This window comes from Fusarium mangiferae (assembly GCF_900044065.1).
Source record: "Fusarium mangiferae strain MRC7560 genome assembly, contig: FMAN_scaffold014, whole genome shotgun sequence".
NCBI lineage: Eukaryota > Fungi > Ascomycota > Sordariomycetes > Hypocreales > Nectriaceae > Fusarium > Fusarium mangiferae.
The window spans coordinates 1,058,588-1,083,634 of record NW_024573934.1 but is presented as its reverse complement, the minus strand read 5'-3'; the positions used below and the strand labels follow the sequence as shown (position 1 = coordinate 1,083,634).

General features: G+C 48.6%; 10 protein-coding genes across 10 annotated transcripts; 4 read left to right on the top strand and 6 right to left on the bottom strand.

The window, feature by feature from the left end:
- Positions 1 to 132: 132 nt before the first annotated feature.
- Positions 133 to 1,941, bottom strand: FMAN_14827 (uncharacterized protein; the record flags this gene model as incomplete). The annotated part of the gene is made up of 1 exon (XM_041822870.1): positions 133 to 1,941. The coding sequence occupies one exon, from the start codon at positions 1,939 to 1,941 to the stop codon at positions 133 to 135; it is 1,809 nt and encodes a 602-aa protein (XP_041688507.1).
- Positions 1,942 to 2,591: 650 nt separating this feature from the next.
- Positions 2,592 to 3,245, bottom strand: FMAN_14828 (uncharacterized protein; the record flags this gene model as incomplete). Its single annotated transcript, XM_041822869.1, has 2 exons — positions 2,592 to 2,933; positions 2,985 to 3,245. 2 exons carry the CDS (start codon positions 3,243 to 3,245, stop codon positions 2,592 to 2,594), a joined length of 603 nt encoding a protein of 200 aa, XP_041688506.1.
- A 1,442-nt stretch (positions 3,246 to 4,687) lies between these two features.
- FMAN_14829 (uncharacterized protein) lies at positions 4,688 to 5,428 on the top strand (the record flags this gene model as incomplete). Its single annotated transcript, XM_041822868.1, has 1 exon — positions 4,688 to 5,428. The coding sequence occupies one exon, from the start codon at positions 4,688 to 4,690 to the stop codon at positions 5,426 to 5,428; it is 741 nt and encodes a 246-aa protein (XP_041688505.1).
- Positions 5,429 to 5,922: 494 nt separating this feature from the next.
- Positions 5,923 to 6,865, bottom strand: FMAN_14830 (related to protein C21orf6 (GL011); the record flags this gene model as incomplete). Its single annotated transcript, XM_041822866.1, has 2 exons — positions 5,923 to 6,102; positions 6,152 to 6,865. The coding sequence occupies 2 exons, from the start codon at positions 6,863 to 6,865 to the stop codon at positions 5,923 to 5,925; spliced, it is 894 nt and encodes a 297-aa protein (XP_041688504.1).
- A 717-nt stretch (positions 6,866 to 7,582) lies between these two features.
- FMAN_14831 (uncharacterized protein) lies at positions 7,583 to 8,154 on the top strand (the record flags this gene model as incomplete). Its single annotated transcript, XM_041822865.1, has 4 exons — positions 7,583 to 7,703; positions 7,752 to 7,792; positions 7,838 to 7,885; positions 7,948 to 8,154. The coding sequence occupies 4 exons, from the start codon at positions 7,583 to 7,585 to the stop codon at positions 8,152 to 8,154; spliced, it is 417 nt and encodes a 138-aa protein (XP_041688503.1).
- A 521-nt stretch (positions 8,155 to 8,675) lies between these two features.
- Positions 8,676 to 9,852, bottom strand: FMAN_14832 (uncharacterized protein; the record flags this gene model as incomplete). The annotated part of the gene is made up of 2 exons (XM_041822864.1): positions 8,676 to 9,620; positions 9,670 to 9,852. The coding sequence occupies 2 exons, from the start codon at positions 9,850 to 9,852 to the stop codon at positions 8,676 to 8,678; spliced, it is 1,128 nt and encodes a 375-aa protein (XP_041688502.1).
- Positions 9,853 to 11,390: 1,538 nt separating this feature from the next.
- Positions 11,391 to 12,688, bottom strand: FMAN_14833 (uncharacterized protein; the record flags this gene model as incomplete). The annotated part of the gene is made up of 2 exons (XM_041822863.1): positions 11,391 to 12,553; positions 12,601 to 12,688. 2 exons carry the CDS (start codon positions 12,686 to 12,688, stop codon positions 11,391 to 11,393), a joined length of 1,251 nt encoding a protein of 416 aa, XP_041688501.1.
- Positions 12,689 to 14,405: 1,717 nt separating this feature from the next.
- On the top strand, positions 14,406 to 15,392 carry FMAN_14834 (uncharacterized protein; the record flags this gene model as incomplete). Its single annotated transcript, XM_041822862.1, has 1 exon — positions 14,406 to 15,392. One exon carries the CDS (start codon positions 14,406 to 14,408, stop codon positions 15,390 to 15,392), a length of 987 nt encoding a protein of 328 aa, XP_041688500.1.
- Positions 15,393 to 15,922: 530 nt separating this feature from the next.
- On the bottom strand, positions 15,923 to 16,441 carry FMAN_14835 (uncharacterized protein; the record flags this gene model as incomplete). The annotated part of the gene is made up of 1 exon (XM_041822861.1): positions 15,923 to 16,441. One exon carries the CDS (start codon positions 16,439 to 16,441, stop codon positions 15,923 to 15,925), a length of 519 nt encoding a protein of 172 aa, XP_041688499.1.
- Positions 16,442 to 21,242: 4,801 nt separating this feature from the next.
- Positions 21,243 to 23,932, top strand: FMAN_14836 (uncharacterized protein; the record flags this gene model as incomplete). The annotated part of the gene is made up of 3 exons (XM_041822860.1): positions 21,243 to 21,569; positions 21,661 to 23,871; positions 23,924 to 23,932. The coding sequence occupies 3 exons, from the start codon at positions 21,243 to 21,245 to the stop codon at positions 23,930 to 23,932; spliced, it is 2,547 nt and encodes an 848-aa protein (XP_041688498.1).
- Between the last annotated feature and the right edge of the window lie 1,115 nt (positions 23,933 to 25,047).

The following is a 25,047-nucleotide window of genomic DNA, read 5'->3' as shown; positions in this document are numbered from 1 at the left end:
ATATTGCGCTACGGCAAACAACTACACCTCATGTTCCTAAGCTTCCAAGCCCACATATCGGCTTCAAATAAAGCAAGCATCGATCTCTGTAAGGGATCAAACTGAGTTGATACTGAGTCATGTTCATTACCTCTATTTCACATCAAAATTTCGAAGGTTTCTAGGACCGCCTTTAAAGAGTTCTCCGTGCATGATTCCGTGCACGTACGCCTCTCCGACAAGCGTATATGATTCATCATCCTGAGCCCGCAATAGGTAGGGTACTTTCCCTCCCAAGAGGATACAGACTTCATCTCCTGGCTGCATGTCAAGGGGGCCAACTCCAACGAATCCTGTGGATGTCGTAAAGGCACGTCTCGTGTGCATACGCATAAGAGCAGAAGCATAGAAAGAGCCTTCTGCAGACGAATCATCTCCTCCTTTATCTGCTTCAAGACGCTGAAGATTCTCGACATCCTCTGCACACTGGGAGCCCCAGCCTTCATAAGGTACTGTAGAGAACCAGGTGGTGCCATCAAGTATCCCGATGCGTGCAGCATCCAAACGCTCTTCTCCGACCCTAATCCTAGCGGAGTTATCGCAAAATCCCCTGATGCTTCTGAGCCATTGCTTGACTGCCGTCCGATTGATGGGTTTCAACCAGTTTGGGTCCCAAGTTGTCCCTGTTTCTTGAACTTTGTCCACATAAATACCTTCAAATGTGGCTGTATCGAAGCAGGGAAATTTCGGTATCGCGGTATATGTGCCTGATACTTTGAAGGGAGTATCCCACGGTGCTTGTGCATTTGGATGCAGAACATCCATACTCCAGTCAGGTACCCAACTTGGCAGCATTGAAAGCTTCCTAGGCCTTTGACAGTACATTAGAAGATCAATAGTGCCTTGTTCTAGGACCTTACAGGCTGCTTCTCTGTATACCTCTTCGACTGTCATAGAGTAGTCTGGGAACAATTCAAAGTGGTCCCTGTCTCCAGCCAGGTTCAGTAATGCAAAGATGCGATCTCGCGGGTCGGTTGCATGGACAACGTTGTAGTCGGTTTCCAGAGTGAGCGACACAGCGACGACCTGTAGAAGCGGTTGGCCCCATGGACTTTCTCCATCGGGAGTGTAGACATAGTGCCATCGTCTTGTGAACAAGCTATGAACATAGCTGTTGAGTGGAGTGGAGTAGACATATTTCAGGTTCCGAATCAGCATCTCAAATCCATCGATGGGCTTCTTTTTCGAGCGGCGCCGAACAAGACTCGGGGCATCCAGAGTCTGTACTATGAGATCGTACTTCACAATCCAGCCACCGCAGGCAATAGCAACACGCCGGCCAACAGCAAACTCCTGCATGACCCAAAGACGTTGCCAATAGCGTCGCTCACAGAATCCGTTGAAGGCCATTTTGGCAGCTTCTATATCAATAGATCCTTCCTCCTTTTCCCCAGAGTAGAGCTTTCGCAAAGCCTCAAGGTCGTTGGAGCGCAGGGCTCTCCCTGTGTCACGCATCAGGCGGCATATGAAGTCGCTACCCTCGTCCCCATTTCCCAGCCATGCGATTACCTGATCTGCTTCCCTATAGATATGGTGCATTTGGTGGACTTGGTGGCCCTTCTCGACCTCGTCGGTTTGGTTGATGCATAGTTGATCGACCCAGAGCCATCGAGGCTTTTTGCGAAACCGTAGACGCCGAAGGGCATTCTCGACAGTTGAGCTGACATCTATTGGCGTCCCATCAATGCTCATCAGCCTTTTGGGGCTGTCTGGAGATTCCCAAACATATGATAAGGCTGTATATGGCTGAGAGTCGCCGCGAATATATTCCTCAATGTTGCACACGAGGAGATCTGGTCTGTCGGGCTCTGAAGTAGATGCTGGTGGAGAAGGTTCTAGTTTGATGAGTCTGATACAATGGTCAGGATCCTCAAGTTGGCCGTAGTTAATATTCGAATACATCTCGAGGATTCCTTGAATAATCGCATTACAGTGAGAACAGTTCGAAGGTAAACATCATGGCTATCCAATGCTGACAGTTTTCTGGCTTTACCCCACCTCGCCAAGTCTGGTTAGGGCTGACGCTCTTGCATATACTACCTTACTATCGACACGATCCGGCCTCGTGAAGGCTCGCTTGATGCTGATTTCCTTGCGAAGAGATGTGAGATCAGTCCTACTACCCTTGCGCTTACATTTCACGAAGCATGAAACTCTCAAAAAGCGTGAGGCAGAAAGCTCCCGACTTGCATATCTCGAACAGCTTTCTACATAGCCCATCACCTTATCGCTAGCCGGCCCAAACTTGCCAATCCCATTCTCCTCCTTCTGCGTAAATTCCATAGGGTTTTGATGATCCTCAACATAGCCAACTCCGCTAACAGCCTTACCTATACGAAATCAGTAAGCCTCTCCCCTCAGATCGGTCTGCTCCGCACAATAGCCTTCCAATCTGAGGATATCATGCGGCAGAGCCGGAGCAATCTCGACGGGAGTGCAGATTCTTGCAAAGATCTTCTGAGCAAGGAGCCCGGAATCGACAGTGTAAGGGCAGCGGAGGTCTTCAAATAAATTCACTATCATCTTTCCCGACATAAAACACCCCCTGTCAATCAAACTGCAATTATCTCCTTGACAACCTTCGAAACATTGTCAGGCTGGCTAACGGTGGGCACATGTCCGCTATCGAAACTGTGCACTGCAACTTCATTTCCGCTAGAGGCCTTAACACCTTCAATCATTGCCCGCTGGAATTGAGGCGGAATGATCTGGTCCTGTTCGCATACGATATAGTGCACTTCGACGTCGTTATACCCAGGATACGTCAGTGGTTCCCGAAAGCTTGGTGTTGAGTGCTCCGGCATCTGCTTTGCCAGTTCTAAAGCCTCATCAAAAGGCAAGTCAGAGAAGGTATGAGTCGCGTGGCCGTTGGGATCAAGAGTCATGTAGTCATCCTAGATGCAATATCAGCGCAGAGTTCTGGAAATGAAATGGTTGGAGTGTACCTTGAGATCGAGGAAGTCAGGCAGGGCCGATCCGAATGCATCCAAGTTGGAGACACCCGGTTGCAGCACGACTGATGCAAGGTAGATAATCTTGTCGACTCCTCCTTGCTTTCCTTCAGCCTCACGAGCCTTTCGCGAGAGTTTGCTGAGACTCTGGGTTCCAGGGATACCCCCATAGGAATGGGTCATAAGGACTACATCCTTCCCCTCATCGAGAAGCTTGGAAACCACGTTGGTGATCTCTTCAGCATCGTCGCTCATTGTCGCAGGCGGGAGATTACCCCGCTTGCCAACCGATGGGGTATCAATCACGCGCGAGTTGATACCATGTCGCTCGAGACTCTCTGTAAAGACACGATAGTGTTTTGATGGTGCAAAAGACCCAGGGACGATAACGACAGTTGGAGTTGCCATTATTGATATTGTTTGTGTGTTTGAAAAGATATGAGGAGTCAGGTGTTTGCTGAAAGTTGGATAAGAAAGAAATTGTGTCCTTTTGTATGCGATTTGTACTGTTGGTTGGTTGTACGACGTTTGTCATCGGATTGCAATACCCAGCCATCCCCGCGTTTTCGGAGGAGATACACTATCTTCTGATTGGTAATTTTGGGGAGACGTTGCCTGAATGAGTAAAAGCACCGCGAACCAACACGTTCAGCGATCAGGCTTGAGCATGAATCCTGTCAGCCCTAAATTCCTGAGACCTGCAGAACCGAGGCCTGGAGTTTGTGACATTGAACTAAAAGCTCTTGAGGTATTATTAATCATCGGTAACAGAATTTGGAAATCCGGATAAATTATTACAGGCCAGAATGACCTGGTAAAATTTGCATGGTCTTTTCTCTGGTTGCCCTCGCAGCCTGTGTAATCGTCAAACTCCGTACAGTGCTGGCTCCTGCACGGGCTGATTGCAAGTTTGGCAGAGTTTTAAGGGAATCCTCAATCACAAACTCGGCAAGAGTCAATAAAGAAACACTCTAAGAAACGAGAGACATTCCCTGCGATTCTGGCTTGAAGAATTTCGGGTAGTCCCGCTCCGCATACCGAGGTCATGTCATTGATGTACAAACGCTGAATGAAAGCAGTTTCAGGGTTCGGTAGAGCCAATAGCGGGTGTATCCACTGTCAAAAGCGAAAAGCCCTCCACTGTGAACAGGATCCTTTAACGAACAAAACAATTATTCCTCATCAATCGACCCAATTTATTTTTAGCATTTCCTAAACGCGTAGCCCTTGGCTTTGTTTTACTCTGCCTTTTTCCAATTGTTCTATTCTCGTTTCTTTATTCCCCAGCGCTCGCCCCTCCATTGGCTCTCAGGCAGCGCCTAACAAAGGCCCAGTTTCGCTAAGCGCCTGGTCTTAGCGGCTACCAACAAACGATTGGGGCTCCATGAATAGCGCTGGGCCTTTTTGTCAACGGCCTCGTTTCATTGTCGATTGGCTCTTGATTGTCCAACATGAGAAAGTGCATCAGCGTCTATTGAGGATGTTGATCATTGATGCTGTATAAAGATGTGATGAGACGTCTACCTCTGTTGGTTTTGTCATCCAAATCACTATCGCTTTACGACTCTGTGTCTATTTATTTCTCTCTTTTTCTACACTGCTGTGCAGTTCAATTCCATTCTTTGGTCATCTATCGTCAACACGCGAAACACGCAAATCATCTTCAACTACATTAATACCAATAATACAACTTCATCATGGGCAAATTCGACAATGCTATCAAGGCTGGCCAGACCGCCATTGAGCTCGGTAACACTGCTAGATCCTTCGCTGGGGCGACCTCCGAATTCCGCGCTGCGGACAAGAAGGAAATTGGTCGACAGGCTGGTCGTCACGCCTTCAATGAGGGCGCCGAGACCGGAAAGACCATGGGCAAGACTTGGCTCAAGACCTTTGAGACAGTTCCTCGCATGGTCTGTCGAGGTCTTCAGTTCCTCTTCGCTATCATTGCCTGCGGTTTCTACGGTCATCGCGTCGACAAGGCTCAAGACACCGACTACGGCTTCTCCCCAGAATGGTACTTCGCTCTCGTTGTCGCTGGCCTCTCAGCCACCACCGCCATTCTCTTCGTCGTCCTTACTCCCCTCGGCGCTCTTCCCCTCATCGGCAGCAAGCTCAAGCTCGTCAAGACCTACCGCGCATTTGCTTGGGACCTCATTCTCTTCATCACCTGGCTCGTCGTCTTCGGAATCTTCGCTGGCATCTTCCTCCACCGAGACAGCGACGACAAGTACAAGGGCGCTAGCACTGGTGCCATGAAGACAGCCGTTTGGATCGACCTCGTCAACTCCATCTTGTGGCTTACTTCCGGCGTTTATGGTTGCATCAAGACTTTCTTGGGTGACAAGGCGGATGAGATGACGGACAAGGTTGGACAGAAGCTATTCACCAAGAAGCAGAAGCCAGCTAAGGAGGTTGGCTATGCCGAAAGTGTTTGAACACTGGCAAAATGGTTACGTCGGGGTTTTCATGTTTTTATTGCGCATTTTCTTATGTCAGAGCCGGCGTTCTTCGCATCTATCACATTTAGAATAGAACTAGCTCTATCTCCCGATGAATACAAAATCTCAGCTACGAGATCTATGTATAATATAAATACCATCCTTTCGAACCTTATCGCAAGCAGCTGAGACCTGGCCCACCGTTTCCATTACGATTCAGTCATAACCGTTGTCTAGTTCTCGGGTCAGCGTCCAGGTCTACAGATCTGGATAGCTCACCAAGTTGGGGTAGTCAATAACTCTCGGGTCTTCTTCTTTGCCGAGGTCGCAAGATTAGACCGTCTGCAATGATTTCACGATTCCTAAGATAAAGAATGAAGTGCAAAGGATAACCCCTGTGTTCAGTCTCTCAACTTCCACCCATAGCTAGAGTCTGCCCTGGTTTATTCACGCTTCTTTCATCTCATAGCTGTCCTCTCAAGAGCTGACATTCACATTAAAATCTTGCCGAATGCATCACCAAGCCCGCACTCCACCAACCACGCTTCTAGTGCCTTCATATCACCACGGTTTCCTCTCGCACCTCTCTTCTCTATCATATCCGTGATCTCTTGTATATCCGAGAATGCACGCTTGAGATTCGCCGCTTCTTCTCGGTATCTCTCGCTGACCTACTCTCACTGTCAGACTCCCTCGTGACCATCCGCATGATTAACATACCTTTTTGTGGTGCGCAGGAATATCGCCCCAGCTTTCTGTCTTGATGAACTTCATGAAGTCGTCAATAGCGACCGATCCCCCTTCTAGACACAAGATACCTGGCTTCCCAGCGAGAAGAAAGCCAGTAAGTCCATAGGTCGGTGCATAGTTGATGAAGTCATCTCGCTTTGCCCTTGTGCTGATGGAGGGGAAGTAGAACCAAACTCGGACTAAGGATGTGTCTGTTGTTGGGGCATTTGCAATTTCTGCTTGCTTCAAACTCAAGAGGTGTTGAGATGCGGCGTCCTTTATATGCTCAATGACTGAGAGAATATCTTCTTCAGGAATCTCAGTGTTCAACTTGGCAACATCTCCTTTGCTCATCCAATCCGGTTGCTGTGTCCTGGCCTTTATCGGCGGCGGCTCTGTTAGTTCTTCTTGTATTTGACACTTCAAAGGCACAGTCAGTGTGAGCTGTAGAGTTCTTGCTGTAGAATCGTCATCTTCAACATCGACCCTGAGCTGGAGATTTATGACTGTCTCTGAGAACTTTGGTGCGGCTTCCCTGTCACATTCACACCATGCCCTTAATGTCTCAACCAAGCCAGAGGCCGCAGAGTCCATAGCAATCGCCTCATCCGACGCATACATCGCCATAAGGAGGTCAATTTGACCTAATTGGAGCTCCATGAGCTCTTTCGGCAAGGCATTTTGGGACGCCTCATCAGAAGACATGACGAGGAGAACAGTCTCTCAGCAGCCTGTGATATCAACAAAAGGACAACCAAATTAGTGTCGCCAGAATCTCAGCCACTTTACGCGTGATTTGTAGAAATTGATACGCGACTGGAGAAAATTCACCAATCACGTGAGGAATAGGTGCCCGACACCGATTCGCCATCTTATCTCGAAGGTCTTATCTTATCTTATCGTACTTTCTGCTGGCTAGGGTAGGAAGGAAACTCAGTGCCTCGATCCTAAAGGATAAGAATACTTTATTAATTTGTGATAGATTTAGGATGTCCTTACCTTAATTTAGTATACCTTTTGCTGAATGTATTTTAACAACTAATATCAAGGTCTGATATTTTCTTGTTCCCCAAGGGCCTGGGCTGAGTGTAAAGGCCGTGGTCGTCAGTCTTTCATCGTTCGACCAACATCAAGATTGTTCTGCTGATGGTGGAATCAACATCAAAATGATGTCTCATTGGGCGTATGCCCTCAAGACATGCTTATCATTTCCTAAATGACTGCAGTTGCGCATCATGTCATCCTTTAGTGACGTCTTGCGTAAACATTAAAATGACCGTGTTCGCTGCTTGAATGACGGTCAGATGATGGGCCATCGAGCTAGCAAGCACTACAAATAGTCTAAGCTCTGAAAGCCAAACAGTGCTCCTCGCCAGTCAACTACTCAACAGATATCAACTCAAACAGTCTATCAATATCAATATGTCTCAATCAAACGTCGGTTACCCTTCTTCGTATGAGGGCGGAGACCAGCGCCACTATAGCAAGGAGGAAGTTCGTGAGGAGGGTCGCACGCACCCCAACGTCAATACCGAGGGATACCGTAAGTTCTTCAGATCCTTTGATCATTTCCTTATCTAAATAGTTCTAGTACATAAAAAGGGAATCGTGAATGAGCTCAAAGAGTCCGATGTAAGTTCTTAATTTCAAGATAAGACTGGTGGCTAAGTCTCATAGACCAACAGGATAGTTGCAGACCGCATGAAGCATGAACCAGGTTTCGCTGTAAGTATTATCAGAATACCTGCTATTCAGGTGGTCACACAAACATCTGACTGCTCGCCTAGGCCACCATGCACGGCAACAAGCCCTCTCGCGGTGCCGAAATCGACGCTGACCTCGCACGAGAAGATGCAGAGCAGCTTGAAAAGAAGAAGGGCAAGACCGACAGTCTACCTGGAAAGAAGATGGAACACAATACCACCAAGAGCGAGTGGGAACAGCAGATGGACCAAGAGGAAGAAGAGGCTCGCGCTAAGCATAGCAGCCGTTAAAGAACATTATGAAGGTCAGGGCGTTGAGAGCGTTACTCGTAAGTCATATAGCAGTAAAGAATGGAGCCTGGTGGATCCATGATACGAAATTCATCCAAAAAGTGCACTTCAGTGGAATGATGAACAGTCAACCGGCAACATCAAAGGTGACTCAAGAGATCAAAACCGGGCGCTTAATTGCCACTACTATTCAGTGTATCTTTCAGCTCGATGTGCAAAGGGTGACAGCTAAACCGTAGAGTTCAGGAAAGATGACTTGTGCGGAGGTCAGATGTCACGAAGCTGGATGTTATGAGCAGTAACATTTACTATCAAGAACAGCACTCCAGTCAAAAAGAGTATCACAGTTCCCATAATTCAAATATTAGACCTTTGGATTTTATTGGTTTCATTCGGCCGTGAAGGTATCAGGTTCATACAGTCGTAATCGAACAATTAAAAATACACGAGTTTATGACTCGCTGTCCAACCTTCTCCCTCAAATCATCCCCAGAAGTGAAATCTTGCCACTTATTGCTCCGTTAAACCATCTCCTCGCCTCGAGCACCAGTACCGACAGGTCGTCGGGGAATAGAACCGTTATGATAACCATTACCATGCATGTGCTCAGATCCATCACTCTTCAGGCCGTGGCCATGTCCATGTCCGAGAGAGCTACCACCATGAGATCCCCAGCCAACCTTGCGAGTGAAGACGGCGTCAGCAAGCTCTGCACCACCCATGGAGTAGTTGAAAGGAGCGCCACGGTTGAGGGGAATGTGGTTGAAGCGCCAGTCCCAGACAGCGGCGTAGGTCATTCGGTAAGCGGAGAAGGCGAAGACGGTTCCGATGATGGCACCGGCAAGGACATCGTGGAAGTGGTGATACTTGTCGATAGTGAGAGCTCCACCAATGAGAACGGCACCGAGAAGAGGAGCGTAGGTGACAATGAGCTTCCACATGGAGGGATGGTAATTGGAGAAAACCTTGAGCTTGGCGTTGAGGTACAGGTAGAGGTAGACGAAGCCAGCAAAGGCGGCAGTGGTGTGTCCACTGGGCATAGACTCAAGAGCATCGTTGATCTCGCTCTTGTCGCCAGTGCAAATATCGGGAGTGTAATAGAGCTGAAGATATCCCTTGTTGTTGTATCCTCCCATGGTGCGAGCGCGAGCCATGTCAGGCTTGCAGACCTCAAGGAAATGAGGTCGGAATCCACCGATGAGCCACTTGACAAAGACCTGGAAGACAGCGGCGGTGATGAGGGAGTAGAGAAGGCCGATAACAGCGTTGTTGACATCCCAGAATGAGCGGATGCGGATCTGCATCACCAGGAAGACAAAGATGGGAACAAGAGCAGCCAACAGGGCAGCAGCCCAGATGGGAATGATCTCGCCTCGGAGGGGATATCCGTACTCAGGCCAGACAATCTCGCCATCGGAAAAGGTAACGGGGAACGACCGAGCGGGGGCGGGCTTTGCGAAGTAGACCTAAAGATTTGTTAGACGGGCAATTGAGTTTGAGACGATAGAAACTTACACCAAGACCGATAGCGCCCATACAGGCCATGGTGACGATGTCAAGCCATGTTCCCTTGAGCCACTGTCCGAAGGTAGGGCGTCGCGACATGGGGAGAGGGTCGTGAACCGCCTTTTGGTGATGACGGGTCTTTGTACCAGGCGAAGCCCGGTGAGGGGACTTTTCTCGACGGAAGAAAGGCATGTTGGCAATTTGGTGATGCTAGATAATGATGTTGAAGGGGAAGCCGACCACTGACTGAGTGGCTCTGCACCCGAAATTAATAGGTACTGAAAGAACTTTGCTGGCTCTTGTCCTGCCGTTCACAAACAATTGAGGCTGCCTGCCCTTCTATAAATCTGTGGAAAGAACGATGACACGCGACATCGCGATTGATGCTGTTGACGTCACTAACGTCATTCAAGCGTTTCACGCCAGCGCCAATAACACAGCAACAGCGCTGCCCTGTAGGCACTGTCACACAGTCACAGCATGCAAATTCATTTCGCTACGTAAAGCCACAGTCGACGTCATTGCTCAAAATCCTTTTTTTCCAGGAAAAAGTGAGCCTTGGACGGCAGACTGATGCCGAGCGGGCTTGCAGGCGGCAGTTTCGTGCCGGACAGCCAATCATGGCCTTTGCAGTTGGACAAGGGATGTGTCTTGGCTTGGGACAAGTGTGGCTTGATTCTGACGATCTGTGTTGTTTTGGCTAATAACACGGGAATGAGCATCGATCGATGCTTGGCCAAGGCTCTTGAAACCTGCTAATTTGTGCTGATGATTCAGTGTTTAGCTCATCGTTGTACCGGAGCGCAAGTCCGTAATGCTCTGTCTGGGCAAAGATTACAGAGTTTCATTGATGAGCAGGTCATGACACTGATGTCAGATTGCAAGGCGGGCACCTTTTTTGTTGGTTGAGAGGCCATGCTGCACTAAAGGAATAACTCTAAGACGTTAAATTATCCATAATTCCGTTAAACTTTAGAGCTGTAAATAACCTTGAAGCTCAAAACAGTCGAGAATGCTAGGGGATGGTGGCTGATGCTGTGGCTGACCACCTGTCAGATCTCATTAGTCCAACTACGAAGCTGTCCCAAAAACAAGATTTTATTCAGCAATCGCTCAAGCAGTCTTCGTCGTATTTTCTGCCAAGTCGGGATCGACTGAATGACAAGAACATTTTTAGCAAATCGGCGATTTACTGCGTATCAAGCAGCGATATGATCGAGTTCAATCTATATTTCGGAAGCTTATGCGAAAATCATTCTTGGTGTTGAAGTGGACAAGGGCTGAAGTCTCGGCATACGACAAGAGCCCCATCATGGTACCACAAAATGCCGAGCACTAGACGAATCATAAGTTGACCGATTGCGACCTTCTCGATTTTGACATAATGATGCAATAGTTGACGCGCGTCGGAATCCTCTCGCGAGTTCGAGATAACAAGATCAAGAGCAAGATCTTTCTAAGAAAATTCTAAAGTGTCACTTGACCCATACGTAGTTGGAACAGGAGGCACATTCTGGTAGCAGACAGTCAGATATGTCAATCAGGCATAAATAATATTCAGTGAAAATAGAATAGAATACATGGTCAGGCGAATTACATGCCATTGCTATCAATCAATGCCCCAAGTCACTGGCTTTTGCCCTCTTCTTCACGCTTTGCTTGCAAAACATTCTTCGTGAATCATCGCAATACGACATTCATATCACCAACTACTAGGCAAACCAAAACCCTTAAGGCTTCTTGCACTGTCCGGCCTGGATATTGGCAGGGTTCTCGCAAGTGTTGCACTTGATGATATTGTCAGTTCCCTTGCCCAAGTTCAGGATATCGTTGTCGTTGTTCTTTAGGGTGTTTCGAATGATAATGTTATGGTTGGCCTTGGGAGCTTTACCACCCAGAGTAATGCAAGAAAGCGAAACAGGTTGTTCGGGAGTCGCAACACAAGCATCATCATAGATAAGGATGCCAACTCCTGCACCAGCTCCTCCGGTGCCACTACCTCGCTGTCCCTCAATGGTATTGTCGCGAACAAGAGTTCCGACAGCGCTGCCGAGAATGATTCCAGAAGAAGTCTTGCCGCACGCAGCAGGAGTTGGGCCAACGTAGTTGTGCACGATCTTAGCATCCTTCACGCCAGGATCGACAAAGATACCAATGCAGTTGTCATGGAGGGTATTGTACCCAATAAATGCATCATTGGTCTGAACGCAAACACCAATTAAATGCGCAGAGATGTCGTTCTTGACGGTTTGAACATCAGACAGGTTGTCCTGGCAGATACCGATGAAGCCGCCAGCAGTGGTGGTGACGACGTTCTCGCGGAAGACGGTGTTGACGGAACCAAGGGTGAGAGCACCATAAGCAGGAGCATCAGTGAGTTTGTTCTTGGTGATGCGGGTGTTCTTAGCGCCGATGATGGCGATGTTGATGCCAGAGAAGCCACTGACACTGAAACCAGTGACCGAAACTCCCTTGACGGGTCTCTTGACAGAGATGACTCTTTTATGCTCAGTCTTGTACTCAGTTGTCTGGACCTTGTAGCCAGTGATGCAAATACCAGCCTGGAGTTCATTCTTCTTCTCATCCTGGGTAAGACCAGTGCATGCATTGCGCTTGTACTTATTGGGCTTCACGAGGCGGACATTGCCACGGCCTTCAAGCTGAATGCCATCCTTGTCAATGACGAGTTGCTCGGGGTATTCGCCAGCCTCGACGATGATGCGATCCCCGGGAGAGGCCTTCTTGATGGCGTCTTGGATCTTCTTGCCGGACTTGACGTAGATAGTGCGACCGTAGCCGTAGTAGTTCTTTGAGTCGGAGGGAGAAGAGTACTTGTACTTGTCGGGAATAGCGCAGCAGTTCTGGTCCTTCCAATTGCATTTTCCGGTTCGGCCTGCAAGAGTTAGTAACAATGTTTTAGGGTTCAGGTGATGTACTAACGCATGAGACCACCAGAGGTATCATGCTCTGAGAAGGGCGAGGCAGCGGCAAGGCCAATGAGGCCTGCAAAGGTAAGGCTAAACTTCATGATGTGTAGTAGACGATTGTCTTAGTTTGCGAACTGGAGTATGTGTCTGAGATCTGTGGCATCGCTAGACCTTATATACCACCGACACCCAACATCAAGATCATCAAGCCATCGGTCCCGAGAAAAGGGATCAGGGCTGAGGTCTCGCGCTCAGATGCAGCCATTCAAGCTAGTATTCGCTTGCTTCTACCTGAAACGGCAAGAGCGATAGTTAAGGTGACAGCGAGACGTAAAGACGGCGTCGAATAGTGGTCAAGCCACTTTGATATGGTGTAGGGAGTGAGGCGCTGATAGGTGCTTACTGCAGGAGGGCATGATTTAACGTTGACGAGAAGGCGTCGCTATTGACCCTCTTCTGAAAGAAGAAAACACCATCAAATCATCATCATCAGCGTGTTCTTCTGCAACTAAGAGTCTAAGTGCTCCTGCTTGAACAGGGATGATACGACTTCTGCAATGAGACTGCGTCGAGGGATCAAAGCGGCCGCCTTTCAAAGGAGAAACAGAAATTCCCAATGCTTGGAATAAGTTCGAATGTGAAGACAACAAATTTCATTATTGATCCGTGCGAGCATGTCACCCAAATGAACCCCTCAGTCCTGCTCATCAACATTGCAACGACCAAGCACGCCACAGCGTCCCTTCAATACACCACTCTCGCAGCCACGAAGATCCGGCATCGCGAGGACCCGACGATGTTCTTGAGGGGAAGGGCAAAACGGAATATGCCGCTGTGTGGCTTTGCCTTGTGCCTGAAGTAGGGCGCCAACTATGAAACTATAATTCAGCCGCAAGGGCTCGATCCCCTTGGACCAAACGGTCTGACAGGGGTAGTGCATTAATCTCCTTTCCAAAACGGAGATCAACAAGCAGATGTTGAGATCGATAGTACCGTAGATCCGGGACTATTACCCCATACTTTTTGTCTTGTAGTGCATCGTTTAGAAACTTGTTTCTCCCTGGCGATTTGTTTTACCCTGCGGGACAATCTCTAGTTTGAATACGGCCATCATCGTGGAAGATTCTCAGGCTTAGTGATTTGAGAGCATCCGCAGGGCTGAAGAGGCCCCCATTAAGCTGAAAACTAGTGGCATTCCCGACAAGTCTCTCCTGCTTTGAGTTGGCTCCCAACGACGTGGACGAACCCGAGGCCCTGGAAATGAAGCTGGTGGCTTGGGCTGGATCGCCAAGTTTGATTCTGGGCCTTTTCAGCCCAGCGATCATCGATTGCCAAGACCACGTTCCTGCGCTACTGGTATGAGAAGTCAATGTACCCGTAAATGAGACCTGATGAGGGGTCATGGGACCAACTGCTGGCTCGCAGCGACGGCTCTTTTGCCTCCTCCGTTTGGGTTGCTTTTTGCTCTCTTTCTTTGACCAGCTTTGGGCATCTGCTACCACCGGTCAGTGTCTTCACTTATGGTGTCGCTGATATCAGTGGATGCTAGTGCTCGTCTGTTAGTCTATCACAGTAAACCCGCAAGAGGTGTCGGAAACAGTATGCTTACTCAACAGGTCAAGACCCAAGAAGTACTGGTAACACAGGCCTTATCACCAACGCCAATCAGTTCCCAAGCCTCATGTTCAAGGTTCCACCCCGCAATCTTCCCCGCACTTCTGAAGATGACGACGCAGTCTCTAGATCCCCTCAACTCTCATCGTATCGTGAACAAACCATCAATATATCATCACTTTATCATCAAAATATCCTGTCATCATGGCTACCACTGCTGCTTCTCTGAGCTCCCATGGAGTTGAGCCGGCTGTTCCCGCTCCCGTCGCCAACAACGCGAGTCCGCTCTTGGACACTTCGGTGCAGGCGCTTAGCTCCAGTTCTGCCATCTTCTCCTTTGAGCCCCATATCAAAGCACCCTTTGATGCCATTCGGCGTCTGTTCGATCATCTTCGAGCCAATCCTGAGAATGCATCATCTCTCAATGCTGCGTATCCCAAGCGGGGCATCTTCAAGACAGCTGCGATGAACAATGTCACTTCTGACCAGAAGTTCACCATTGATCTGTCGCCCGCCCGTAATGGCCGCATTCCAGAGGCCTTGCGGGAGAAACTGGCCGGTGATGGATTCAACAAGGTCCTGGACTTCTTTGAAGAGGTCAACAGCACCTACGTCGTTCAAATCATGAGCATCATGCATGAACTCATCGATACTGATCTCGGTCAAGTCCACAAGACTGGCAACCTCAACTACCGTCTGTGTGACTACAACACGGATACTGCCGACCCGACCAGTGACAACGGATGCGGCGCCCATACAGACTATGGCACCTTTACCATCATCTTCCAAGATGGAACATCAGGTCTCGAGATTGAAGACGCAGAACAGCCCGGTCTTTGGGTGCCTGTCCCTGGCGATGCAACGGTTGTCCTTGCCGGTTGGTGCGCTGTGATTCTCAGTGGAGGTAATATCCGAGCAACCCGTCATCGAGTCAGAAGAACTCCCGGTGTTCGAAGACTCAGTGCTGTTCTCTTCGTTGCCCCAGATGTCGAGGCCACTCTTCGACCTCTCGAAGGTGTCAAGGTTGTTCGCCCGTTCACTAAAAAGGTCATGGATGGGCAGTTGGATGTTGGGGAGTTCAAAGAGGTCATGGGCAAGAAGTGGAGACGTCGTGAGGGCAATGAGAAGTCTGATGACGGAGATGACACGGAAACACAGGACAGTGAGATTGAAAGATTCATCTGGGCCTGATTGAATTGAGTATGAGCTCCGGGTGATCTAATTGGGTCGCGAGTATCGGCATTGGACCATTTCACTACGACTAAACCTCGCGGCAAGACCGAGATCGCCGCATTCCTACATAGAGCTTACAAGGTTAACAGAGACGAACAATTTCTTGATAATATGCAATTTCACAATTCGAATTGCATAACATAGGTTGACCGTTTTATGTCTTCTCCGTTGGGTAGTATCAATGCAAATCTCTAGCTCTGATAGGTTAGTCCCCGAGCGGTTCCTGGTTCTAGTCGACGTCGAACCGACTTCTCCTCACCAACATCCTCACGTGTCAAACATCTGCCTCGGCATTGACATATTCAACTTCCTCAATCGGTATAAACAAATTCCCTCAAATCTGACAGATCAATTGCTCTTGTTCTAACTTGGTATTACTCGACAACTCATGGTAAAATTAAAATCTCTGCTAAAATGGCCTCCCAAGAAAGGTAATTATGTCGTCGCGCGTCTATCACTCATTTCATTACTCGTCCCTCGTTTCCCAATTAACCTCGCAGTTTGCTGTACTTGCTTATAGCCCTTGCAAAACTGTCGTCGATGCCTTGTACCAGTGCTTTTGCGTTTCCTTGGAGGTCTTTCGGGACCTTGGATATGACTGCTTCCGAAAAGTCCTGGCTGAGGGCGCGCTGTAGGTTGAGGTTGAGGAGGATGACGGGGCTGACTTGTAGCCTGTCAAAGTTGGGTTTGGCGGCAATGATGGTGTTGATGGTGAGCTCGACGTCGGCGCTGAGCTCAGATGTAGCCTTTGCGACTTGGAGGGTTTCCTCGAGAGATAGAGGCTCAGACTCGCGAGCGATCACAAAGCCCTTGTGGATCTCGGTGAGGAGCAGTGTTGACTTTGTAGTAATTGGCAGAGCACCGAGGAGGGTCTGCGGCCACGTCGCTACAGTCTTGTTGAGAGCAAGCGTGGCATTGGAGATGTTATCAATGGCCGTCGAGATAGAATCTCCAGATGCGAAGGCAGAGCCAGCGAGGGCAATCAAGGGGAGAAGGCTGAGACGCATATTGTCTGAGAGCTTGATGCAACGAGTAATCGATTGGTCAATTGAACTGCAAGATCTGCCAAGCAGAAACTCTTCGTGTCTCAAGAGCTACCCCGTCTTTAAGTACTGTCCATACCGACACTTCACATGCAAGTCTAGTTTTTCTCTTGCTGTGCCTTTCGGAAGGCTGCGATGGTGGCCTCGTGTAATCCTAACCTGTATCCCCGCATCTATCCTCAAAGAGGAACTCAGCCCCGTGTTGTCGCCGACCAACGTGTATGAGCCCATATCCCCATGGGGTAATCTCTTGGTAGTTCGCGGGCTTTTTGTCTAAGTGGCTGATCTTAACTTGGCAATCTACGATATTATGTGGGGAGAAATGTCAGCGTTGCAAGGATTGCGGCATCTTTGGCCGCGGCTGTCACGGGGAAAAGCATGCCATGGAGTTGCATGTGTGCGGATTAGGGCTGTGACGAAATCTGAATTGAGGGATTATGACGACTAATGTGACGGAATGGGTTGGTTACATTGGCTGAAGGATTCGCTGGAGCAAGGGTTCGGCGGCGATGTTGCTCAACCGACTTCTGCAGCCATGGGAACTTGGCCCCGATGAAGCAATTGCCCACGAAATTAAGCAATTGATTAGGTTGAATGTGGTGTTGCATCCCGATGGTGTGCTTCTTGATCATGCGTGAGAGACGACGGGTTCTATACCGCATTGCTTATAACTTGAGGGTTGACTTATGCTTATTATGCAGGGACTACCTGTGACTAACCCGGACTCTGTCTGCATCTCTCAGCTGACAGTAGATAGTCTCTCATGTTCTGTGAGGGGAAATCATAGAGGCGAGTTGGTTTCAATCCCTATGAAGACCAGGAATACCGAGAAAGTGATCTCAGCTTTCGAAAGACCAACTGTCAGAAGACGTCGACCTCAATCACAGTCTGTTCAGACTCTGGAGAACCCTTGATTTTCACGCTGTGTTGAATATTCAGGTCTAATTTAAGATTTGTGGTGGCATCCATATTGATTGTTTTTTATGCAAGATGGAGATCTTCCGTTGCATCCTGTGGCACAGAACATGTGCCTTCCGTATTCGGGACGTCACAACGCGTGCCTTTCATATCTAGCTGTGACTTTCTACGACTTTTCTTTACTTTCTCGATTTCTGATTTTAAAAGTGTTTGTTTTAGATCGCTCGAATACATTCAATAGGCTGCCAGTGAGGAAATGGGGGATAGACAGCATAATACAGAGGAGTTTCCTCTTGAGTCTTGACTAACCCAGTAAGTCTAGTCAACTCAAACGATGCATAATCAATCTGAAAATCAAGAGGATTGATCATCCGTAAGACGAAAGCAATTACGTCGACCAGAAGCCAGCCACTTCGGTGAGTTTCCGTAATCATGGTTAACTTGCATGTGAGTCGAAGGATCGGCCTGCATCTCCAGTTGCTGGTTCCCAAGGCCGATGCTGTTGGTTGTCTACCAAAATTAGTGGCAGGGTTCTAGAGATAACATAGCCGTTTAAATTAAAGATAAATATGCCTGCATCCTCAAGGCTCACCTTGCAGGTTCGAGTACTGTTCATATGATTTAAAGTGAGGTCTTCCTCATGTAGAAGGTGTTGCGGCCGCTGTGACTTGAATGTCAGTCAACTCAGTAGACAACGCATGCTGTCTTCATATCGATTCCATGTTCAATACTGAACTTCAATACCATGCTGTCATTCAAGTTAAATTGCTTCCCGCCAGCACACTCTTACTTATGACGCTTGAACAATCACAAGATAAAAGATGTGGTTTTTGTCTAAGAAAAAAACGCCATATCTTTCAACGATATCAGAGTCTAGCTTCAGAAGCTATCTCGAAACTCTAATCTATCTTTGCATTGCATCAGACTATCCTTACAAACAGCGTGAAGTTGTTGGCTTGTTTCTGTAAAGAGTCTATTGGGAAGTGCAGACAACTTGACTCGTGATCTCCAGCTTATATATTTAGCACAATGCCAGTAAAGCACATAAACGAAAATCTAAATCTGAGGAGTTAATGGAGAAACTGTCTCTTCAGATATCACTTCATAATTACATAAATAGAATCTTTACGCAGATATGGTGTAGCCACTCATTGTTGTGAGAGATGGCTTAGTTGCACCAGATAAGATAAGATAGTTAAGATTAGATTGGCTAGTCTATCACTGATTCGATATTGATAAGATCGCGATTGACATTATGTGCTGATTCACGTGAGGCATAATCTTGAGTATAATCTTGATACAAGAGAACAGTCCGAAATCGTAACTTTATTTTAGATGATTGACTTTGATGCTTTAACATGAATAAGCTACGCAACCCAGAAAGTTGATGGGTCGCCTCCTCGTATCATTCTAGTGGATGAAGGTGACGCGTTCAGCTGAGCCCCCATCAAGCTACCCTATAGTGGAACTGACAACCACGCAATGTGAAATTCTCTACTAACAAAGTATCGCTTAGACAGAAGATGTGAATAAATCACTGTTGGTCTCTTTATTATCCAATTTCTATTAACGCGCTCTGTTGGTTGGCCGTTCTTGGAAATTTGAGGGTAGTGACCTACCGCATATAATTTATTAAACAACTTGCAGTGGGGAATAACCCAGCGCTATAACAACCAAACACCGTCACAAATAGATCAGGCCTATCACACCAGTACACAGCAGGCAACTGAGTGGTAAACAGACGTAATAGCTGGATACAATTGAGCCACGTCGTATCGTCGATGTCAATCTACTAACGTTTATGGACGGATGCATTCAAGATTTCTTCTGTAGCCGAGGATGGAGGCCCGCAGCCACAATGATGATGTTCTCACAGAACCCCATCCCAGTCAAGAGAACAGGCTAATTGCCTCACCAAGTCGAGCCCTGCCGGCAATCAATGTAAATTAGTGGTCAGCCTCGGAATTATCAGATTCAATGCCACTAATCACGGCACTTGCACGTCAACAAGCATAAGGTTAAACTGCTACTTGAAATCGTCGTCAAAGAAACTCAATCGCCAAGCTTTGCGTAGTGCACTGCCAAGTCAAAACGACTCGCTCACTCATCCATTAGCCCGAAGTCGTCAATCGGAATCCGAGGCCCATCTTTTCTTGAGCTTCAACTCCACCAGCTTCGCTTGCGTCGAGGAGATTGAGCTTTGGCAACTCTTCATTTTGCCATTCTCCATCTAGTTCCGGAATTTCCTTGTCCTTGTTCTTGTTTATTTGCCGCGAGACCAAAAAAACCTGATTGTCGCACGATCGGCGGAAAAACTACCGCCACACCAAAGCATCAGTGGGGATGTCCGGTTTCAGAATCCCCCGTCCAAGATGAGTTATAACATTCGAAGTCGCTGACATGAGAACCACGCATTTCGCCAATATGAGGCGGTGGTTATACTATATATATATATCACCGAAATCCCGCAGGATGTAATATAATTAAACCCACCTCGCGTGGTTGTTGTCTGCACCAAGACTCAGATCATGAATCAAAGCAAAGTTCCAGGGGATGAAACCCCCTGTAAGGGAGGGCATTACAGGGGGAGACAACGCCAAACCAGCGCTTCACAAATGACGCAACAACTGATTGAGACACTTGTCCGTGGACAAGACTCAGGCGACAGGCATTGGCCGGCAGCTTGCCTCGTTTGGGGCTAGACACCTCTGTAACCTTAATCCCTTCAAGCTTTTTGGCCTCTCTTTATCGAGGCCAAGGGGGTGAGAGCGAAAGATTGAGTTTTTGAGTTTAGCAGAGCATAAAATGTCGCTTGAGCGTTGCATCTTGGGGCGAAAGAAAGACAAATTTTTGTCGTTCCTTTAGGACTAGGTTAGTGCTCCATCACATTCCAATTGGCGATAACCATTGCAAACGGCGCGTTGAGAGATTCCACCCAGCCAGCCACCCCAGCTTCTAGCGCTCTTAGCCAAGAGATTAAAGCGTCAGGGGTCAGCGCTGGAGCTGTAAGGGGCAGACGCACCGCGAGAGAGAATGGCGTGAACGATTGGCCTCTTTACTGAGAGAGAAGAGACTTGGCGTTATTGATGGGTTCTAGACCCCCACAACCTTAAAAGAAACAACCTTAAAGCAGCAAAGTCGGTATCACGAGGTAAGGGGCAGCACCACGCCGTTGCGAGACTATTGACGATAATTCAACGTGCTAGATCACCCGACTCTTTACCTTTGTAACCGCATGCAGACAGACTTGTTTATCTGGCGCTGCTGTCGCTGCCGCTGCCTCTGCCTCTGCCGCCTGTCTCACGCTCCTCACACAGTCTTCTCCACCAAAGTGACACCCTGACATGGTCCTCTTTCTGTGGACTGTGGAACCCTGCGAGGGTCATGCCAGCTTTTGCTTTGCCGATCAGGGGCATCCGTAGGGCAATTGCAGGCCTGTAGACTCCAGAAGACTTACGCGTACTGTTACCTCATATACTCCTCACAGTAGATCTTTTTCATCGTTTCAAAGTGATCGTCTGTCCGTCTGTCTCCCTCTCGGCTCGCGCAAACGCAAAACGCAAGTCAAGTCCCTCCTTACGCTTGTCTTGAACTTTCCATTGTTTATTGTCTCAGTTTCTTTTTCTTGTTTCTGGCTCTTTGCATTCCAAGAGTCTGTCTCTCGCTCCCTTGAACAAAACTCCACCAACGTCAACGTCCATCGCCATTTTGGATTCTTGTCCTTCAGATGGTTTCATCTTCAACATAACGAATTCTTTTTCCGTTTTTCTCTTTTTTCGTCATTCGCTCGCCGCGCTAGGCGCCACAAACAATCGTTACTCATCATCACTAAAAATAAATCGTCACAATGGGCGCAGCACTCCCAACTTCTGGTGTTGCGCTTAACCGGGTGCTGGCCCTCGGCTTGACGCTGGTCGTCATCTTAGGCATCGCCATCAACCAGCTTCAACTGAGCGATGATCCGTATCGCTGTAAGGCTCTGCTTAATGATGGAACCTGGTTGAATACTCCTGCAGAGAATGGAAGCAGAGCGCCTTTCACAAACTGGCAGCCTCCCGGATGTATGATTCACAAGTACAAGAAGGAGGAGATTGAGGAGTGCATGGAGGGTCGACACATGCTTTTTGTCGGTGACTCTACGACTCGACAGGTCTTTTATGGCATGGCTCGTCTGGTAAGTCGATGAAGATTTAATTGTAGATGTGTTGTCGAATAATTTGGTCAATGTTCAATTGCATGACCAGCAGTCGCTAACACCACGACAGCTCGACGCAGAGAAAGCCGAGGAAGTACGAGCAAACAGCAAGAAGCACGAAAGCCACGATGTAGAATTCGGTGGCATTCGACTCAAGGAAATCTGGGATCCATTCGGCAACGACAGCGCCATCGCCCGCAATGAACTCACCCTCTACCACGAAGAGAGGATCAACGAGGTCCCTGTCGAGGAGCAAAAAGGTCCCGCTCTGGCCTTCATGGGAATGGGAGTTTGGTTCGCCGCCCGCTTCGAGAAGGAAGAGTCTATTCCCATGTTCAAGGCCGCCTTCAACAACATGTCCGAACTCGCTTCCAACATGGACTTTGAGCCTTTCGGTAGCCGACCCATGGATCCTCGCGACGGAATTGGCAATGAAGTGTTCTGGGCGCCAATTGCCCCGCCCTTCTACGACATGCTCCCCGATTACCGCAAGACTGGTGTCGCTTCGCAACCCGGCGAGGTCGAGGAGATTGACGAGTTCCTTAAGACACAGGAACAAGAGTCTGGTATTCCCATGTTGTGGTCTTTCCCCGCTTTGTCGTATGACCAGCAGGATGCTATCGGCGATCACGAGAATGGCTTCCATGTTACCGACAGCGTTGCTGAGATGAAGGCCCAGATCCTTCTCAACCTTCGATGCAATGCCAAGCTCGATATCCAGAAGTCTTATCCTTATGACCGCACTTGCTGCACTGACTATGGCCAGAAGTCTTTCGTCCAGATTATCCTCGTTACTCTCGGTATTCTTTACGTCGGCGGTGCAGCCATCACCGAGATTCTTGCTCTTCGATCTGGCGAGGCTCCCAAGTGGGCCATCTTCAACCTCGATGTCGCTACCTTCGTTACCGGTCTGCTTGCGTGCTACTGGGCCGACCGAACACAGTCTTTCGCCAAGGGCTCCAAGGAGTACAGCATGTTCGACTTTAACCTCATGTCCGCTCTCTGCTTCATAGTCGGCTTCGCCTTCATGACCAAGTCCAAGCCTCCTCCTCCTCGACCTGGCACCGCTCCCGCTGCTACCCCCACGACTCTTGACGATGCGAAGCCTTTGTCCCGCGACCAGACTGATGAGTGGAAGGGATGGATGCAGGCACTCATCCTCGTGTATCACTGGACTGGTGCTTCGCGTGACCTCAACATCTATGTCGGTATCCGTCTTCTCGTTGCCGCCTATCTCTTCCAAACTGGTTTCGGTCATGGGGTTTTCTTCAGCTCCAAGAAGGACTTCTCCTTCAAGCGTGTCGCCGCCGTCCTTCTCCGTCTCAACCTTCTCAGCTGCGCGTTGCCCTTCTTCATGAACACCGACTACATGTTCTACTACTTCGCCCCCCTCGTCAGCTTCTGGTTCCTCATTATCTATGCCCTTTTCGCAATTGGCCAGAAGTACAACGACAACACCTGGGCGCTCATGGGTAAGATCGCTGTTTCTGCTGCTATCTGCCCTGGAGCTATGCTATATACGCCCGTCCTGCAGTGGGTTTTCGATGCCTTGAACGTGGTCTTCCGAATCGAGTGGGATCTTCACGAGTGGCAGTTCCGTCTCGGTCTTGATGGTCTCATTGTCTACGTCGGTATCATTATGGGTGTCGCTTCCGTCCGAACCAAGCTGTACAACAAGATCCTCACCCAGTCTTACGGCCTAGCCGGTGTCGCCGGTATTCTCTCCATCCCTCTGTACTGGTGGATTGCCGTCAGCAGCGCCGAGAGCAAGCAGGATTACACCGCCCTTCACCCCGTCTTCTCTTTCATTCCCATCATGGGCTTCATTGCTGCCCGCAATATGTTCCCCGCCGCCTGCACATGGTATTCTCGAACTTTTGCCTGGATCGGCCGATGCTCCCTCGAGACCTTTACCCTTCAGTTCCACATCCTTCTCGCTGCCGATACCAAGGGTCTCCTCCTTCTTGACATCTTCAAGGGTGATGGTAGCCTCCTCTGCGACCGCTGGAGGTCTCTGATCATCATCGTTCCCGTTTTCTTGTGGATCAGCTCCCGCGTTGCCGACGCAACTGGTGGAATGGTTAAACTTCTGACCAAGGATTGGGCTGCTCAGGAGCAAGAGGAGCAATACGATGTGGAGGCCAAGGCTGATGCCGAGCCTCTGATGAGCGGCAACATGCTCTCTGGCTTTACGCGGCACATGCCCTCAAAGTCCTCGTGGGCCAACAACCTCAAGCTCCGCATGCTTGGTCTCTTTGTCCTCCTCTGGACCCTCAACCTGGTAAGTTCCTGTCCGTTTATTCACACTATAGGCCGTCACTAACATTTCCTAGTTCTACTAGACATTCATCACATAGCATCGGCATTACAACAAGGCGTTTGGAGTAGCGAGTAGCATAGCATTGACGACGAGTCAGCTGGGGGACCTTCATTCATTCCGCACGAAACGCGTGTTGGCTTTTCTTTTTCACGGGCGCTTTCACCCGACTTTGGACATGACATACATTCAAGGCTTATCAGTAAGCTTATGCATAAGCCTACACGGCACGACATAGATTTTATATCGTAATGATAGATTTTACATGCTTCTTCAATTCTTGTCTCTGTGTAATGATGATGACACGATGCTCATTCCGATATCCGAGCACTGGGATGCGACTTGAACTGGATCTTTGAAGGCTGGCAAAGCATTCGTGGATCTATGGATGAGGTGAAACAGGGCGGCACAAACAATTCATGCGTCAAGACGGTCGCGACGTCGCGTGATTGTTGCAAATGCATTGCTCGTTTCATCTAAATTGCGCGTACTTCGCTTAGACTAAAGTTCCTTTCAGAGGGAACGCTGATCAATCTCACGGAGTCACGCGGTTGTATTGAATTCAGTGCTTGTGAAGATGTAATCTCGCACAATATGGTCATTTATGGCGAAGGAATGCACTTTGGTGTAGGCCTGTCAGAATGTGACAATCAGACTTAGAAGCGACATTGTCTGCAAACTCTCATTGCAACTTCATTATTATCTACCGAACATAAATTGCAGAGCAATTTCCAACGTCAAACTTGTCATTAAATCGTGATGCTGTGCCTGGTACCTATCGGGTGTTGTTATCTTGTTCTCCAGACCCCAGCCGCCAAGTAGAATACTAGTGGCTTAACAGATCTATGCGTATATACCGGCCATACTTGTTAGTGCCCTAGCATTTATTTTTGCACCATAATGACGTTGGGACACATTCGGTTCATAACCTGCATAACAAGAATGGCTGAATCCACTGCCCTGATATAAGTACTTTAGTAGCGGAGGCTACACCGTTGGGAACGTGGATGAGTTTGAGAATGGCCCTGAGAATCGTTGCTGAAGAAGTGGCGCCGTCATTAGTGGTGTTGAGAGCCGGCTCGCACCAGAATGGAGCCTCCCAGTCCAACTGAAGGGGTATGATTCAGTCAACGATTGCGT